The following is a 19204-nucleotide window of genomic DNA, read 5'->3' as shown; positions in this document are numbered from 1 at the left end:
GATTTCCGTTTACTGCAACGAGTGACAAGAATCAATTCCTCTTCGCCGTGGTGGTACTCTTGGGAACAAAAGCAAAACAGGGTCACAGCTCAGAAGCACGGAGAAGTCCATCTATCTTGATACGTATCGCTTGTCAGTAAAGGAGTCCTGCTCTTTGCGAACGCGATCCATCCGTGTAGCGAACAAATTAATGTCCTCTTATCTTCTCCGAACCTGTGTGGGATTGTTTTATTGCCTTCAGGCATCTCCAGACAATCTGATTTACCGAGAGGGCTATCCGCCACTTCTATATCCACCACGCCTGTTTTGTTGTGTTCCGCGGGACGGCTTGTATGTGTGCTGTTTCCCAGACAGGAAGTGAAAGTACGGAGAAAGTTTGAGTAGTATACAGCTCAAAAAAATCTGCCTTATAAAAAAAAAAAAGTTTTATTTTCTGATTCAGATACTTTCTCAATTCGTCATTTACACCTCTAACTTTTGTTTTGTTTGAACAGTGACGACGACACAATTAAAATGAAGCAATGAGTTGATAGCCATTTACGCCTTTCGGAAATAAAAGGCGAGGGCCCAAAACCCAGTTTTTAAAGTACTGTTGTCTTAAATGGAACAGTTCCATGCATTTGTACACGCATCTATGGTAACGCGGTGAAATTTTTGGAGTATATCCTAGTCGTTTCATGTGAAACCAGCTGAGCACAGGAAGAAAAGAAGGAGATGAGAAACGACACCCGACCGCTATCTTTTCTCGACCTTTTCCTTTCTTCCCGTGTTTAGCTGGTTCCACATGCAATGAATAACCAACTGGCTCTGATCATTCCCCCTGCAATTTCGAATTCAGCTTAATTTCTCAGAAGTTTCGAGTTCACCATTGCACCCAAGGAAAACATCATGTTGATAAAATCGCGTCGGTCATAATTTTTAATTACTGCTGCTCACTATAGACAGCAAACGTCATCCATAAAGTGGCGACGGCGCTCAATGATATCGTTTTCCCCTTTGATTCTACTTGCCACTTGCATACTCATTTGTAAGGGTAGTTAGTGCAGTTCTCCGGATTCTCGCACAACTTAAGTATTTTCAGTATGTTTCAATGGTGGATGTTATAGTTGCTCACTTGACATCGTCGAAACGAAGAAAACCTTCCTCCAAAATGGAACGTCTGCCGTTGACATGTTAGCGTATTAGGTCTTTCTAAAATAAAAGAAAAGAAGATACTGTAGGACTGCAGAAATCAAAGGAACTGTCAAACGCACCGCATGAAAAGCAAACTAAAATAGCGCTACTAGATTGGGAGGAGAGAGGTGGTTGACAGAATGCTGGAGCCGGAACCTACGATTCTGAGATGCATGATTTTTCTTTTATATTTTGTACTTTCTTTAACGTACATCAAACACCTCGGGTAGATTTTCTTTTCTTCCTCGTTGCATATGCATATTTGATGTTGTAGCTTTAGTTTGCTTCTCGCTGATGTTTCGACCGTAAACAAAACGCTGATTCACTGCAGACGTCGAGAGAACAATGGGGGAAATATCGGTACGCGCGCCAACGCTCGCGACTGCCAAACAAACGTGATGTCTTCTTGCGGTACGTCGTTTTCGTGCGTTGATTCGAACGTCCGCGACAACGCGGTAGGTTCAGGGTATTAAGTAAGTTTACAGAAATAAAGAGGAATGGAAGCCGACCTGAGTGTTGTGCAGCTGCTCAAGAGCGAGACGAGTTGCATTGTGCTTGTCACTGCCTGTTTGGCGCTAAGTTTGTGCGACGCCGATTAGTATAACGCCGGTCACCGCATGCAGTATTCAGTCTATTTAATTAAAATACCTTCGAGGAGCGAATATTATTAAGAGCAATTTTAAACGAAATAATATCAGTAATGTTAGGCATACAAGCGGGGAGGTGCTTCCAATCACATAACGTTTGGGGAAGAAAATAATACTAAAAAAGGCGAAATTTTCAAATTCAAAATACCTACCATTATGATTATACTCAATGTGAGAAGAAATGTAGCATGCTGGATCTATTAGCTCACGGCGAAGTATAGTTTCAACGTCTACACCCGTGTTTCACTTCCGTTCTTCCAAACTCGAAGCGCAGTCATAGACTAGAACGCATACAAACACACGCAAACTAAAAGCGCATGTTCACAGGGCAATTACTGCGCTTGGTTGATTTCGCCGATCATAGAGCACTCACAAAAAATTACAGACGCCGTGACGTTGAGCTTTTGAAGACGATCCATTGGCCCTCTATCAGCTCGTAGCTTTGCCTGCTCTCTGAATCAATAGTGAGTTTTAGTGTTGCGTACACGAGCGAACATTGCATTGTGGGTTTTCGTTAGCACTGCGTGTTCTACATTGCGCGTGTGCGGAGTCCAAAACTGCGGTTTTAAATGAACGCATGGCGACGACGCGCCTGCGCAGCATCGAGCACGCTCCACTAACGAAAACGCACACCACTCGCGTTTGCTCCTATACGAAATACTAGAACTCCCTATCGTGAAACAAAGTAAAAAAATAAGCACTACACTCAAAAAAAAAAAAGAAAAAAAAAAAGAAAGGGTGTTCTTACACCCTTTGTCCCGTATAATATACCCCAAAACTTCAGTTCAACGTAGAGCGCGCTGACGTCGATCTAACGGTACTAACTTTCAGGCTTGATAGCGGCGTGGTACAACTTATTAAGAATAGCTAATGTACGTGTTACTGACTACAAACCAAAACAATAATAAATAATCGGGGTTTTCTTATATATATATATATATATATATATATATATATATATATATATATATATATATATATATATATATATAGCGTCCTAATGAACTCAGGTTCTAGCAGAGCAGAGTGGGGCGCTAACCGTTTCACCAAGGCGGCCGTTCTGGATTCGTTAAAAAAAAGTCAGCCATTCGCGAAGGAAGATGGGGTGTCCCCTGACAAGTTGTTGCCGTTCATCACTTTCTTTGATCGGGGCCCTGCATGACACGAGAACATCGCGCTAATGACAGGTCACTACGTAAAAGGAACCGATCCGCACATCACAAACGCATGCTTTCGCCACACCCACTCGTTCCGAGCCGAGCTCGTAAAGGCTGGTTCGCGCAGTTACATTTACCTGTAACTACCTGTAACCGCTCACGACGAGAAAAACGTACTGAAGCATGTATCGCCTAACCCTGGAATACCTAAGATTGGCGCAAATTTTACACATTATTCTTTCACCGTGTGCTTGATGTAGTTCTAAGAATGTCATAATCAGCCATTTCTTCGAGGATAGCACGTAGATTTTATCTCGGAAATACTGCAAAACCTTCGATCTAGTCATACGCAGGTCGGAATTGTTTCAGGTCTAGCCACTCAAAGGGATTGTCCGGTAAACTTTTTTCTTTTATGAAAACAACTAAATTATATTTTTATTGCCCTTTTATATATATATTCCGCACAATACCTGAATTTTGAATCCTTCGCCGCACAAGTAATTCAATTTTAAGCAGAGCCCAACTGCTCAAATTGCACCCGCAAAACGCACAGCGTTTTCGTCGGCCACAGCGGAAGCTCTGACGTAACATCATGCAAAGAGAGCCACGACAGGTCTTGACTGCCGTCTCAGCAAAATAACTTCGTTAAAAAGAAAAAAAAAAAAAAAATTACGGTATTGAGGGAAGCCCAATTTCTTCGACTGTTATCTTTGTGCGCACCATCAGCCATGTCGATCAAAACCGGCAATAAGTAAACGCCCGCGACTCGGACGTTACCGTGCCTAATGTGACGTCACGACGCGACCGGCCATGCATATTTGCGAAATTATGTTCATAACTGAGTTAACAAATCTTGGGGCGACTTTTAATTAAATAAATATCACATCTGATGATATTTAAGCCCTCTTTACTTAACCAGGGCGAAAACTTTGTAACTTCCGGATATCACGGGGCAACAGTGTGCGTTCTCGTCATAAGCGGCTACAAGCGGTTGCAGCAAAGTCGATTACACTCAAGCGCAAATCTGTGAACCAGCCTTTAAAAAAAAAAAATAGCAGCGAGCAGGACATCACCCTAATCCAACTTAGTAAGTGCTAAAACTAATACGTTTAACGAACCATTCCTTCCTTATGCCATCGCTCAATGGAACCAGCTGCCATCCTTCATCGTTAGCGTCAGTCAAGCAGCAGTGTTTTATAATCTTCTACTAGCCCATTTAAATTGAGTACATGTATAACTTCTACTAATACTATTATTTTATATTTTGTGACTGTTTTGTGTAAGCATTGTATTTTTCGATACATTGCCCCCTCTACCCTTTTTGTTTTTAATGTATGGCCGTAATCTGGCCTTAAATGGTGAAATGAATAAATGAATGAATGAATAGATCTGAACGAGTGTGTGTGACGTGTACGGACACGTTTTCGCTTTATTCCCCCCATTTCTATGTTCTGGTTGAGAGTCTCGCGTAAACTGACAATTGTGCCACGTCGAATCAGAAGAACAAAAGGTCGCCTTTAGCGGTACGCTTCACACCAGAGACACGTTCGAGACAGATGCATAGAAAAGACGACTATCCTATTAGAGGGTATGTTTCGACATATTTGCTGGTACGTGACGATTCCAATTGGGACTGGATGCTTCCAGACCAGATACACTGTTTCAGTTTGAATTCTTTTTTCTTTTTATTTGAGAAAAGCGGTTACATTGCTACGCCGTTTTGATGTGATGTAGCAGCCCAGGAAATCTGCCTTCAATCTCAAGAGACATTTTGCTAAATTATCCAAGCACCAAGAAGCATGCCACGAGTGCAGTTACGTGCGCAGGACCCCTAATCTGGGAACTTTGAGAAAAAGTCGACGAGAAATACGGCGGCTGTGATTGGCCGGCGCCATTCTGAAGTCCGGCGCCGGCCAATGGCCGCCAGATTTCTCGCCGACTTTTTCGCCAATTGTTCAGATTAAGGTCCCTGCACGGTGCTGGCGTCTGCAGCAGTAACTGGAAACGACGACGAAGTGTCCTTTAGCGTGCAGAATGATTCTACCGCTCCTCATTTTTTCTGTAATTAATCCTTATTCTGTCAACGTGGTTTTACCTCACGTCGACAGACAATGACAGACGCTTCTAATGGACCGCTCGTGCATGATGGAACGCTAGAACGCCGCTTTCATGGTCGCATCTTTTGAGCATTGCAGAAGTTTTTAGACGGGTCGGGAATAGCAGACGGGCGATGGCGAAAACGGACGCCGACGCCCAGCTTTCATGTCTGCGTCTTAGGGCCATTTCAGGAGACGATAGACGGTGGTGAAATAACAGACGATGCCGGGGGCTGCCGCGCGTCTGCTCGCACGACTAGCAGGCGGTGTCTGACGCCAGGCTAGACGCACCGGATGTCGCGCAAGGGAGACGATAGGCTTGTTAGCATGTTCGACCGAGCAGCCAAGCCAATTCAGTACTAAAGGGCCGGGCCTAGAGTGGGCCGTGGTCTACACCTATATTACGTCTAGTGGCGTAAATATTGTGCGAAACAAAATTGTATTTCGTGGAAAAAAGCAACAATACGTGTCCTTGTATGTCCTTAAAAAAATCTTTTTAAAGTTTTATTTTTTATTTTTTTTTTAAGGATTTTATGCCCCAATGCACGGCAAAGAAGTCGGACACCACCCTGGATAAATTCCCGGGGAATTCTTCAGGTTCATCCAGCGTATCCTGTGGCATCTGCCACCACATTTTGGGAATCGTGAAACCAGCGACGACCGGCCCAGCGAGCAGCCCACTAAACAACACTGGTCCGTCATCACCTGAAACGTCGTCATCCCCTCACAATCTCCCACAAGCTCCATTTAAACGTCGTCAGCACCTTTCTGCCATCTGTGCAATATCTCATCATATTATCATTAGGTGCGGCACCGCAGGCCTTTATGGTATGGGCAACTTGCCTTTCAGCAACGCTGCGGCTCTCCTGAACCGAAATAAATATTTTTGATTTATTTATTTTTGATTTTTGATTTATTCACTGGAACTGCGTTCCTGAACTCTTTTTTTGTGTGTGTGTGATTTGAAACGAAGCAACGACTTACAAAGTTTCAGAATGGTATTCCGTGTTCTGGATATTACGCAAGCTCCAAAAAGACTCTGGTTAGTTATGTTTTATGTGAGTCTAGACCAGTTACAGCTAATAGCAATGACATCAATTATAAGAGCTTAAAGCATAGTTTAGAAAAAGAAACCAGAGACATACTGATATGCATAATGCAGCTAAATTGTTTACTATGAAAAAAAGGTCTTCATGTTACTTCTTTCTCCAAAAACATACCATAAGACTTGGTTGGCTTATTCCTTGTTAGGAAAATAAAGAAACTGTTCAAAAATGTGTATCAAGGAAACGGTATGAGAAATTTCCATGCAATATTTTCTTTTGTATTCGATCTATAATTGCTTTGGTTGATTTACTTTGCATTCTTCACCCTGTATTCGACCATTAAGTATTTTTGTTGGGCGTGTTTTGTTGTATTTTCAGTTGGTTAGAGTTAAAAGAGTAATTATTAAACGTGTTAGGGTGTTTCCTAGGATTGTCCGGCACCACTGATAAGCAGTCTGTTTTTGCGAGCCAGGACGTTGTGTATAGACTTTCATCAATAAGATCATCATTATTATTTTGTGTTACATATTAATACAAGCTTGTAGCCCGAATAAGCGAACACCGAGTAACAAAACAAGGGTAATGATTGCGTGGTGAACAAAAACCGGCGAGTCATCTACATAACGGCATATTTATATTTCTGTTAATTTACTTGTTTGTAATGATTCGTTCGACTACTCCTCTAATTATTAGTCTAAGCAATAGTAGTAACCAAACTAATAAGTAAAATGACCAAAATCTTGCAGGCGGAAAAAAAAAAAAAGAAACAACGTTGAAAGGAGGGCATTCTAAATTGACACTCCAGCTCCGTTTTTTTAGTACGCAACTTGATTCCGTTCATTCTGTTCACGTACAAGAAACGCAAACAAGCAAGCATCCTAAGTCACATAGCCTGAATTGCGAGTAATGTAGTGGAATGTAGTGAACCCGGCTGATAGTTCGCGAATTGTACTAACGAATTTGGACGGTGAACCAATTGATGACAAACAGTGTCCAGATACGCTTAACAACGTGTTTTCCAGCGCTTTTTCGTGTGTTTTTTCTGACGTTTTGCCTTCATTTAGTAACCCTGAGTATTTACCCATGTATCCTGTGCAGATTGAGACTGATGGTGTTGCCAAAATTATTGACTCTCTCAAACCTTTCTCCTCCTCTGGTGTTGACTGTATTACTCCCATGTTCCTAAAAAACACGAAAGCCTATACCTCTGTCGCCCTCGCTAAAATTTTTCAGCAATCCCTCAATTCTGGTGAGCTCCCGCAGGACTGGAAAATAGGGAGGGTGGTTCCCGTGCACAAATCTGGCGACAAGCACTCACCCTACAACTACAGACCCATATCAATCACTAGCGTTCCTTGCAAAATTCTAGAACACATACTTTTCCCCCATATCGCGAACTATCTGGAATCAAATTCTTTTTTTCACCGCGCACAGCACGGCTTTCGCAAATCTTTTTCGTGCGAGACACAACTGGCTTTATTCACCCATAAGTTGCAATCTATACTCGATAACCGATCATCCGCCGACTGTATATATCTGGATTTCGCGAAAGCATTTGATAAGGTATCTCACCAGCTCCTGCTACTAAAACTAAAAAAAATAGGTATTGATATTAACATACTAAAATGGCTTGAATGCTTTCTCACACATCGTCAGCAATTTGTAACCGCGAATGAAGTCAGCTCTCTCCTTCACCCTGTAATATCTGGCGTACCCCAAGGTACTGTACTTGGGCCATTACTTTTCCTTGTCTATATTAACGATCTACCAAACTGTGTATCACCTTCGATTCATCTATTCGCAGATGATTGTGTTCTTTACCGGGAAATAACCTCTATCAATGACGTGCATGCACTTCAATCTGATATTGACGCTATCACTTCTTGGTGCAAAACGTGGCATATGACACTAAATGTTAACAAGTGCAAATTCATGCGAATCTCTCGTTGTTCCGCTAACTTACCTTCATATCACCTTGATAGTAGTCTACTCGAAATTGTCGAATCATACAAGTATTTAGGCGTCCATATTACTTCTAATCTTAGCTGGCAAATTCACATCGACTCCATTACTAACAAGGCTAACCGTATGCTTGGGTACCTAAAACGCAACTTTTACTCGGCCCCTACTTCTATTAAATTACTGTTCTACAAAACAATTGTGCGCTCACAACTAGAATATGCTTCAGCGATATGGGATCCTGGCATCGGAACTCTCGTTAATCAGTTGGAAATGATTCAAAATAACTCGGTTCGATTTATATATTCTAACTACCAACGAGCTGCTGGCGTATCCTTCATGAAATCTAACCTAGGTCTTTCTTCCCTAGCGTCACGACGCAAAAACGCACGACTTTGTTTGTTCCATAAAATTTTCCACCACACCACTTTACGCGGTGAACTGTTAACATCACCTTCATACATGTCGTCACGGATGGATCACCCACATAAAGTAGGAGTCATTTCATGCAACACTAATTCCTTTTTTTATTCCTTCATCCCACGTACGTCTAGTGACTGAAACCACCTTCCCTCTCTGATAGCCACTATTACTAATTATGATTTGTTTCAATCTGCCTTAAAAAATATATCTGATTGATTATTTAACTGTATTAGTAGAAGACGTTGTGTTTGCCGGTTTCAGGCTAGTGGACTATATAGTATCAAAGTGTATTAATCATTTGTAACCATTGTTTTTTTTATTGTTTTTTTTTTATTTTCTTTCGTGTATGCTTTCCCAATTATTATTCCATTTTACTTATTGTATTTGCTGTACCACTCCCCTCTATAATGCTTCATGCCTTGAGGGTATTTATAAATAAAATAAAAAATAAATAAATAATGTACCCGTTCTCAAATTCTTTTCAGTATTATAGCATAAAAACGACACAAAAAAAAGAGAAAAAGGACAGCGTTGAACGCAAGGGCCGAAAGAAGGCACTGCCGTCATCAAGCGAGAGCTGTGTAACTAGTAAACCTTTGCTCGTTTTATGTTTCCTTAATTTCAAGTATTCTTACGTTCACGTTAAAGATTAGCTTCTGAACGTAAACAAAAGCCTGACCTGAAAGCTCTAAACAAAATTATAATCTTAAAAAGATATAAAACGATAGATTGAGAATGGCTTTGAGACAACCTAAGTAATTCGAGGCTGGTTTCAATTTTTCTTAAAGCCATACATAAAATGTAAGCTGAGCATGCATGTTTTCTTCTCCCGTTCATCCTTACTAAACGTACGCCTATCAATTCCTTTGTTTTTCTGGGCGATCATCTTTCTAAAGTTTCAATCATGTCGACCTCATTCAGTGGCAGGCTTCATGTTTCACAAAGACGAAATAAATACAAGAAGCGTCTACAAGATAAGCACGTGATCCAAGCGAAGAAAATGGTCTTCATGTTTTCAGATACGCCGGTGTACGATGCATCGTTTTCTACTCTATATTTTCTAAAGCGCCTGTTTTGTTTGCTCTTCGTGTCATCTTAACGAAAGCTTCTCTCCCTAGATTTTTGTCAGCGTTTCCTTCTCATCAACTGCATCGCGCCGCCGGCTGTGGTGTAGTCGACGCCCGGTCACCCCCAAAAAGTGAGGTGTGCACGATGCGTTCCAAATGAATAGGTGGGTGTAGATCACGCGTGTCTTCCTCTGTTCAGTTGTATCGGTGTGAGTTTCTTCCCGCACGACGGGTTTTGCTTTTGAAGCCGAGAAGCCAAAAGCAGAATGCAGTGAGAAGAAATAAAGAGAAACAGTAAAGAGGAGCGTAAAGCGGGGATCATACTGCTTATACACCATACAAAAGACAGTCTGCATACAGATTTGAACGCGAGTCTGCGCAAGATCCGTGCTTCGAATGCCGCCTGGCAATGAGTTCAAGAAGAAACGTGGCATGTGGCATTCGGACCGCTGTTATTGAGGTGACTCCTGTTTGCAGACTGTCTTTTCTAAAACGTATGAGCGATGTGACCCCGGCTTAAAGGAGCCATGAAACGCTTTTCCTACTTTCTCTAGAAACTGCTTGGAATCACTCCCTAACGTTAATAACTGAATAAATTTGCCTTAGTTTTTCTATCTAGGCAACGAGAGTCACCGACGAAAATTCGAAAAATGTGAGCATCGTTCATACCTCCAACTCGGAGCCAGGACAAGAGGCCACGTGACCAGGGGTGCTATGTTGCGCTTTTTGGACTCCCAGGGCCCGTTTTCTCGAACGCCAACCGTGCGTTAAAGTTAACTATTGTCCCTAGAAGAGGGAATTCTAGGTCACGTGACTGGGAGAGCAGGGGCGCCGAGGGAGGAGCAGTACCTACAAGCAAAATGGCCGCGACTCCGCTTAAGGAGGGCTAATAGTTCTTGGTTCGGCTGAACATTCATTTCGATCCGGCTGTTATATTAATGACGCACCATCAACCTATTAGCGCGTCAAGCAAAGCGGTAGTTCAGAGGGACTACTAAACTAACCGACGGCAGCATTCCGCGAACGCATCACTCTTCAGCAGTCCGAGATCCAAAACATATGACGGTACATAAGCCTTGCAAGTGTTTTTATGGTGAGTAAAAAAATGTTTTGCGAACGAGTGTTGGTATATATTTATACTAACACGTTTAATTTGTTACATTATACACGCCAACTCGTGAGTAGCGATTACTTTGCGAAGAAAGGGGGTTAACCTCGATAAAGTCTTCGTTCCGGGTGAACAGCTGGGACATTGTACTGTTTTTTTGTTCGCAGTGCGCCGACAGTATGCCGACAGCATCAAGGTTTCTACATATCCCCGGTGGCCAGCAATTCAACGGTGACGAGAAGCTTAGCTCCTCGTCACCGGTGGATCGGTTGGGCAAAAGGAAAAGGGGGCAAACAGTTGAGATCAGCAGGAATCGTGCGTCGCAAGGAACAAAAACGAGACTACAGCACCGGCGTTGCCAGACTGGAAGGCACACGGGAAAGTTATGCGTTGTTTATGGCGAAACATATTGAACGAAATGTTTCTTACATTTTCGAATATTCGTCGGCAAACTCTAGCATAGTAGCTAAAAATTTTTCGTACCATCTGAAGCAAATAAATTGGTCTTCAAATACAATATTACTATATCTTGACTTAAAATACCATACTAGATCGATAACAACCAGCAGAAAAAGAGGATAAACAAAATGACTGGCTTGTTTCACCGATAGATGGCGCATCTTACTGCCCAATCAAAAATAATTATTGTTGTTTTATATCCAGCCGTTTATTACAGTACCTAGGTACTTTTTCCTTCCTAGGCACCGTGGTTTACCAAAATGGGTTTACCATCGCTTCGAGAAAACCGGCCCAGGAGACTAGGGAGAAGGAAGTGACGTCAACGACACAGCAAACGCAGATTGGGTGTTGATTTCGTTTTCTTCTGTCAACATCCAATCTGCGTTTGCTGTGTCGTTGACGTCACTTCCTTCTCCCTAGTCTCCTGGGAGTCCAAAAAGCGCAACATAGCACCCCTGGGGGGCTATGTTGCGCTTTTTGCACTCCCAGGAGACTAGGGAGAGGGAAGTGACGTCAACGACACAGCAAACGCAGATTGGGTGTTGATTTCGTTTTCTTCTGTCAACATCCAATCTGCATTTGCTGTGTCGTTGACGTCACTTCCCTCTTCCAAGTCTCCTGGGAGTGCAAAAAGCGCGACATAGCACCCCTGATGCCCCTCATATATAGGTGGTACTTACTGACGGCCATATCTGGACTCGCTGCTGCTGAGCACTTGCTGATGGCAGGCTTGCACAACGATTCCAACACGCACGTTGCAGACCCTCAAGATTGCCTTTTTTGGGATATATCATAAACAAGAACTCATCCCGAGCTTGCGCTACAGTGTTCTAGAGAGTTTAGCGGCGGCCACCGCGTGAAGATTTTGCGCGTAGACGACACCGTAGGGCTGCTGTTCTGAGCCCTAGGTACTGTGTCAAGAGGCTTGAATAAAGAAAAAAGCGCCGGCGACACACGCGCTTCATGTCTAAAGCCCAGCGGACATGGCCTCGTCTCGTCCTTCCTAGATATTGCTACAGGAACGTGCCCCCGTCAGCCTCGTCGTCGGCGCTGCTCGGCGTGTACTACTGTGGTTTGACTGAAGCTTTTCGCGGCGCAGAACAAGTGCTAATGTAAAAAAAAATTGTAGGTTTTCCTTTGCACTAATGCCTCTAGAGTGTGTGCTATCCTCTACTTTTGTTATTCGCGTATTATTGATAGAGTTCATTTGAGTAATATCGACCCCCCCCCCCCCCCCCCTTTCCCAGTACTGACAGGTCGTTCAGCAACGCTATCACTTTGGCTGCACGCTTAATAGCTGCGAAAGAAACCACGCGATACTGATATAACAAGAAAAAATAGACAAATAAATCTCAATAAATCTCTCACTTTGTTAACGATGAGAAGAACAATAAACTGGTCTATTGTTTTTTGTCATCCTTGTTGCTGATGCGGGGACTAGCGTTGTGTAAGGTGCAAGACGGAGCGCGTTTGGTAACGGCCAAGGTGCCACTGCAACTGGCGAACATATAACAAAATGTTTTTTGTGGAAGGCAATCTATGAAAAAAAGAAAAAAAGATACCTCGATTGGGAGTACATGAAGCATTAAAATACGATATGAACACAAGCTTCAACAACCCCTAATATGAACAAAAATTTATTCTCAACTCACTGCTTTATGACTTCTCAAAAGTGGTAATACACTTCATCGACATACACAGCAAACACATGACAGATATCCAGCAACATGGTACGCAATAAGACTAGAAATAAGTAATATATATTTCGGCATAAAATCCTAACCTCTTCGCATTGGCGATGTGCACATAGTCCCGAAGGATAAGGCGCGGTTCAAAATGTCTCTCGCACACCGCTGATGTCTGGGCGAGGCGTTTATCTTCTCGATTAAGATTCTCCCCCCCCCCCTCCCCCCCCCCACCCTGTAGTCTGCGCGACTCCGCCTTTGGCGCACGAAACAGCGACGGCTTACGGTCGCTGGTGGCTGCCCCAGTTGACCGGATTGCCCGACTTGCATCCCGGCGCGAAGCAGTGTGTGCGTCCGTCTTTTACCTTGCATTTATGGCCGAGACGGCAACGGAACGGGGAAGACTCCCCACCACTACACCACAAAGAAAAGGGCTACGGTGCTACGTTCGGGAGCAGCGTACCGCCTCAGCTTCGTCGTCTTCTTCGCTCATCGCACATCTGCCATCTGCCGCAAATTCTCCTAGAGCACGGAACTCCAGCGCCACTCGCGACATCACATCTACGTTGACCGTCTTCACGCGGCCCATTGTAAGCGGGCGCCGTTCTTGCCACTACACCTTCTAGAACACTGTACTTGCGCTGTGAGCAGTCACCTCAAATACAGCGTTCAGTGAATACCACCTATGCCGTCAACGTTAATCGTAGCCACGCACTGGAGTTGGCAAAGTAGAAAACGCGTGCTGAGCTCCGGGCATTAGTTCGGCTATTCTCATCACTACAGTGATTGGAGTGTCTGCCGAAATATTGATTGTTACCAACCGATGTCGAGTGCTCACAGTTCTCGTGTCCTATCCATGAGCCACGCTCTACTGTCGTTAGGTTGGCGGCCTCGATCCCACAGTTACGTCATCAAAATTTGCGAAGGCAAGATTTAAAGAAATAGTCCCCTTTCATCCTCGCATTCTCACCGCGACAAAAAAGCTTCTGAATCAGTGGCGGTCTGTGCGAGTATGCTCACCCCCCCCCCCCCCCCCCCCCCATACTAGGACCAGTACGCCTCTACAAAGTCATGAACATTGCATAGCGATATCGTTTCATGGCCTTTTTAAGAGAAAAAAATTTAAATTGGGAAAGAATTTTGATGTCCTTGCACTTTAAGTTCGCTCATTTGATCTTTTCGTAAAAGACAGAGGAAGTAAGATAAGTTCGGAGGGCAGCGTCTATAAGAAAATAGCTGAGGCGGCTAAGTAACACAAACATCTACACAAAAATCAATAAAATAAAACAAAACAAAAAAAAAAAAAAACGCGCGCACAAAAATTTTTTGAAATTAAAGGAGCTGTGCAACAATTTTTCTACTGTGCACAAATACCGCTTAAAACGAATCCCTAACGTTAAGGACCTATGAAACACGCGTTCGTTTTTCACCCCACGCAATAGAAGTCCCAGAAAAAAATTTAAGAAAAACGAGCAGCGTTCACCCCCCTCAACTCGCAGCCAGAACAGGCGGCCACGTGATCTGGAGCCGATTATATGCCGCCAGTGTGGATCATAGCCACGCGCTGGGGTTGGCAAAGCGCAGGACACGCGCTGAGTTCCAGACATTGTTATGGCTCGGCTGTTGTCGTCGTTGCAGCGATTGGACACGGGTCACAACCCGAATGCTCCTCGAGCTAGCAATTGTCACGAGCCCGAGTCGAGTGCCCACGTAATGCTCGGGTCCAATCTATGAACCGCATTCAGATATCGTCACTTGGGTGTACTGCGATCCCCGAGTTACGTCATCAAATTTTGCAAAGGAGAGATTGAATGAAAATAGTCGCTTTTGTCCTTGAAATTACACCGCAACAAAGGAGTTTCTTGGCCAATGGCGTTGCGTGTGAGTATCCTTGAGTCCCAGGTGTGCCGGTAAGCTCGTCTAGAGAGAAAAACATTCCAATTGAATATCGTTGCACAGCTCCTTTAAAGGATGGAGAAAAGTGTTGATTGACTTCATCTTTGATTCTGTTTTAGTACCTCTTCCGTTCGTGTGCAGGCAAGCTTCTACTCTGCACTCTTGAGGAAGCAAGATTTCCATGCATTTTTACGTAACTTTGTGCTTTATTATTCGGAGAATGAAAGGGTCTCTAGGGCTCTATTTTTTTTAGTGGCCTTCATTTTTGCTTTTTGTCTTAGTTTCTGAAAATTTTGTTCTCGTCATGAGTTTGTCCTTTTGTCGCCAACGCAAATAAAATAAAACGTCGCTAAGGACACATACACACACACACACACGCGCACACGCACGCGCGCGCACACACACACAGACACACACACACACACGCGCGTGCACGCTCACACAACTACACACGCACAATTTAAGTGGATGGAGAAGCGGAAAAAGGAAATCAAGACAAGTGGAGGAAAAGTAGTACAAAGTTACGAAAACAAGAAACGGTAAAATTTTTTTTTTATCATGACCGAAAGAGTGTTAACTTAGCGATATGTCTATTTTTCCCTCTTTTTTTTTTAACGGGCAAGAAGGACTTCTGGCGGAGTGGAGACAGATTGTTTAAGAGCTTCGGCCGAAAGACTCGCCGTCAGCCACACTCCGTCAGACGGTAAATAAAATAAAAGTAAATAAGAGGAAAAAGTCGTTTCTTCTTCATTATTACTCCACCCCCCCCCCCCCCCCCCCCGCCTTGATTTTAGTTTTCTTTTGTGACTGCCACTTGGCGTAGCCTGCAAAGGGCGTCACCTAAGTTTTTGTTTGATTGTAAGTCTGCAATAAAGCTTCTTGTTCCTAATTTTTGTGGAGAGGCGTGAAGTGACCAATTCTTAGGAAAGTGTTACATACACGCAATCAAAAATTTGATTGCGTGTATGTTTATGAAGCCTGAAATTAGTCTCCCTCAACGGGCGACTTGTCTTTCAGCTGTAGATGATCAATTTAGCCAGCACAGTACAACCGCTAATCTGGGGTCTTTAACGTGCACCACGCAATAGTGATACACGCTGCTCATCCGGATCGAAACGGGCCAGGTGGGGGATGGTCTGGCCAAAAGAGATACCCGCTTTCGGCTAGTGGAGTTTTGTTTCGCTGCGAAGCCATCCTTCTTCGCGAGGGTCATTTGTAAGAGTTATACGCGAATGTGGACAAAGGGCCGGTCGGGTCTGTCAGTCAGACTTGATACTGTATCGGCGCCGACGGCGCTGTTTAATTTCACGACTATAGGGCGATTCCAAGTGACGTTATTTTCCTGCTCGAACTCCTGCCAAACGCCATGCTAATGAACTTTCGTTTCATGTCTTTCTATTCGGGGAGGCAGTGTTTTCTAGATAGCTCAAACTTTTTCGCGTAATGATCGACCACGCCTAACAAAACAACCCAAAGCAAAAAAAAAAAAAAAAAAGCAACGGCAGCAAGTACTTGATTCTTATACATACCGGCCTTTATTCAGATTTTCGAGGAGCCTCCGATAACCTGATAAGCCGGCGATCTGCTAGAGCCTTCCACACTCCCGAGCTCATGTACCTCAGTGCGCACAGGTGGTCAACCTCCTCCTCGCTTACCCGCCAGGTCACATGAGCTCCCCTTTAACCAAGCAGTGTCGAAAACCCCACTCCTCCTTTCCCACCCGTCAACCAATCAGTGTCGAGCCTTGCGGCCACGCTTTTATCCAGACTTCACGACATGCCGAACACCTAGGCAAGGAACGGTTCACGTTAAAAGCTGAGTATACGTATGTTTATGAGGTCCAAATGCGTCCCCGGTCGCACTTACGAAGTTCTGCAGCAACGAAACTACTCGTCATGCTTGTGCGTTTTACCAAGACCAGAAACGATACCAACAACTAAGCGTCTGCATGCAAGCCAATGGAGAAAAGGGTGGACGGTGGTCATCGACATGGCGGAACGCGGTATATCGATCAACACCAGGAGGGGAGTAGCATTTAATAGAAGCCCCATAAGCAAATATTGGTTCACTCCAATAGAGGGCGAGAAAAAGAAATTGAGTGATTTGCATTTACTTCAGAAATTGTCACCGTTGTATACGGTGACGTGACAGGATTTGGTAGACGATTGAATGGAATTTAGCTATGACGGACATAGTAGATAATAACGAGTCACATTTGTTTTTGTGCCTTCATGTTAGGTATGTAGTTTAACTGGTTTGGTCTTTCAGTTTACAGGGACTATATCAAATCCTACTTTAGTAAGCGAAATAAAAATTAAATAAAATAGAAGCTGGCCATGTTTTGATTTATGTTAGGTTAACATAAATCATGCCGCTTTGCTTTTCAAAAGGATAGCACAGCGGCATGGAGTCCCCGTGGGGTTCTCTGCGCCTTCAAAACTGGGGCGTCTATGTGCTAAGGTTGAGAGGGGTCGTCAGGAAAAACTCGACTGTGGTAAGAAGTACAAGAATGCGTTTGTGCCGTGCGCGGTCGGTGTGGTATACAAAATTGAGTTCTCCTGTGGAAGAGTGTACTTTGGCCAATCAGGGAGGTGTATCAATGATAGGCTCAGAGAACACGCACTTTCGATAAGATCTTCACCTTCGGGTAATTTGGCCATTCATTGTGATAGATATGAGTGCTCCCCACTTTTGGATTTGGATTTGGATTTAGTGGCGTCCCCTTCGTAACGGGTGGCCGCTCGCCGGAAGTTCCGGCGATGGCCTGCCAAAAAAAGAAAAAGAGGCTTGCTTAGTCTGGTTTCTAGCCAAGCCTAGCCGAGTTCTTGTTGTGGTGGAGCTTCGGTCGGGTCCACGGTGTGGGGCAGGTCGACCTGGGCGGAAAACATAGGTTGTCCGGCTTGCGCTTGCACGTCCGGCCCAGCTCGCCTCTCCCTCTTCCACAGCCGCCAGGAAATCTCCCACCACTGCTCTAGTCGGCGCTTGGTGGTCTCGACGTGTTCCTCGCCGTCATCCCCCCGCTCCGCCGTCCGGAAGCCCAGCGCGTCCGGCAGATGGTCCACCTGGGGGCACGGGCTGAGGGCCTTGCACTGCAGCACCAGATGTTCGGTTGTCTCCTCTGCTGCTCCGCAGGCGACGCAGTCGATTGGGGCCCCAGCGTCATATCGCGATCTCCACAGCCTGGTCTTGAGGGTCCCCGTTCGTGCCTCGAAAAGCAAGCCGCTGCCCCTGGAGTCATCATACAGCTGCTCCCGCTCGATCGCCCGCTTCGAGGCCGCATACACAGTCATTGATGGTTTTCGTGTGGCCGACTCCGTCCACCTTCGCGTCTCGACCTGCCGCAGGTGCTTCTTGAGGTCCGCAACCCCCTCTCGGAGCGGCCGGCCGTCCAGCAGGGTCGGTGGTACCTCATACTTCCCCGCGAGCCTGGCCACTCGTTTGGTCAGGCGCGTGTTTACACTCCTGTACACGAGGTACTTAAACACCCTCCTGGCCCATCGCTCCTCTCCGAGGCCGCAAAGACGCCTCTCGTAAGACAGCTTAGCCACCGCTTCCCTCGACTCAAAAGCAGACCATCCGAGGTCTCCCTGCACCCCTTCGTTTGGAGTCCCCCTGTGTGCCCCAAGTGCCATCCGTCCCGCCTCCCGCTGTCTAACCTCTAGGAACTCCCGAGTCTGAGACGACGTGCACAGCACCCGATTCGCAAAAGTCAGTCCGGGCACCATCACCATCTTCCACAGGCTACGAGCAACCTCGTAGCGGTCGAAAGCCCACATGGACGTTGCTGCCAGCACTCCCTTTCCCCTCATGGCCTTTGCTCGGACAGCCGATTCATGTGCTTGGATGTAGTTCCTACCCGTGGACAGGTGTACACCCAAGTACTTGTAGTCCGTGACACACTGCACAGTCTCCCCCTGCAGTACAAGCGGTGTGTCCAAAGCCCCCTCTACATTCTCTGTAGGCCCCCACTTCAGCACTTTGCACTTACGGGAGCTGAACTTTAGACCCAGTCTGTCCCCTTGTTTTGTGCATAGGATGACGATTGTTGCTCGGCGAAGTCAGCAGGTGACTCATGAAATATGCGAGACCTATTACATTTTGAAGTATAAGAATGAGTTCTTCAATGCTCCCTCGATTGCGCTCTTCGATAAGAAAATTATGTTTTTGGAGAGCTGTGACACGTGCCTTTAGGCGATGGTGCGATGTATGTTTGTCTGTGTTTTTATGCCGGTAGGTGGTTTCCAGAAATAAACCAGTTGTCAGTCAGCGCTCGGTCTGCGTGTTCCTCGTTCTTTGTCCTCCGTACTTTTGGCGCTGTTTCCCTCTTCGTAACTACGGTGCTCTGTGCTACCAGATTCCCGCGCTCCAAATCTGCGACCGGGCACTCTATGGCTCTGTCATCGAACTGCCAGGCTTTGTGAGTATGGAGGGGGCTATGCCCTGGGTTATGCAGCGCGAGCTTTCGCTTCACGTGCTCCGCGCTGGTGT

The 19204-nt window shown here is 45.1% G+C and overlaps 1 protein-coding gene across 1 annotated transcript; it reads right to left on the bottom strand.

Annotated features, from left to right (window-relative positions):
* Window positions 1–17529: 17529 nt before the first annotated feature.
* On the bottom strand, window positions 17530–18714 carry LOC120850008. The gene has a single exon (XM_040222345.1). It carries the CDS (start codon window positions 18523–18525, stop codon window positions 17530–17532), a length of 996 nt encoding a protein of 331 aa, XP_040078279.1. The 5' UTR covers window positions 18526–18714.
* Between the last annotated feature and the right edge of the window lie 490 nt (window positions 18715–19204).

This window comes from Ixodes scapularis, unplaced genomic scaffold (assembly GCF_016920785.2).
Source record: "Ixodes scapularis isolate PalLabHiFi unplaced genomic scaffold, ASM1692078v2 PGA_scaffold7__128_contigs__length_106722199, whole genome shotgun sequence".
Taxonomy (NCBI): domain Eukaryota; kingdom Metazoa; phylum Arthropoda; class Arachnida; order Ixodida; family Ixodidae; genus Ixodes; species Ixodes scapularis.
The sequence above is the reverse complement of the archived record's forward strand: the minus strand, read 5'-3'. Positions and strand labels throughout refer to the sequence as shown.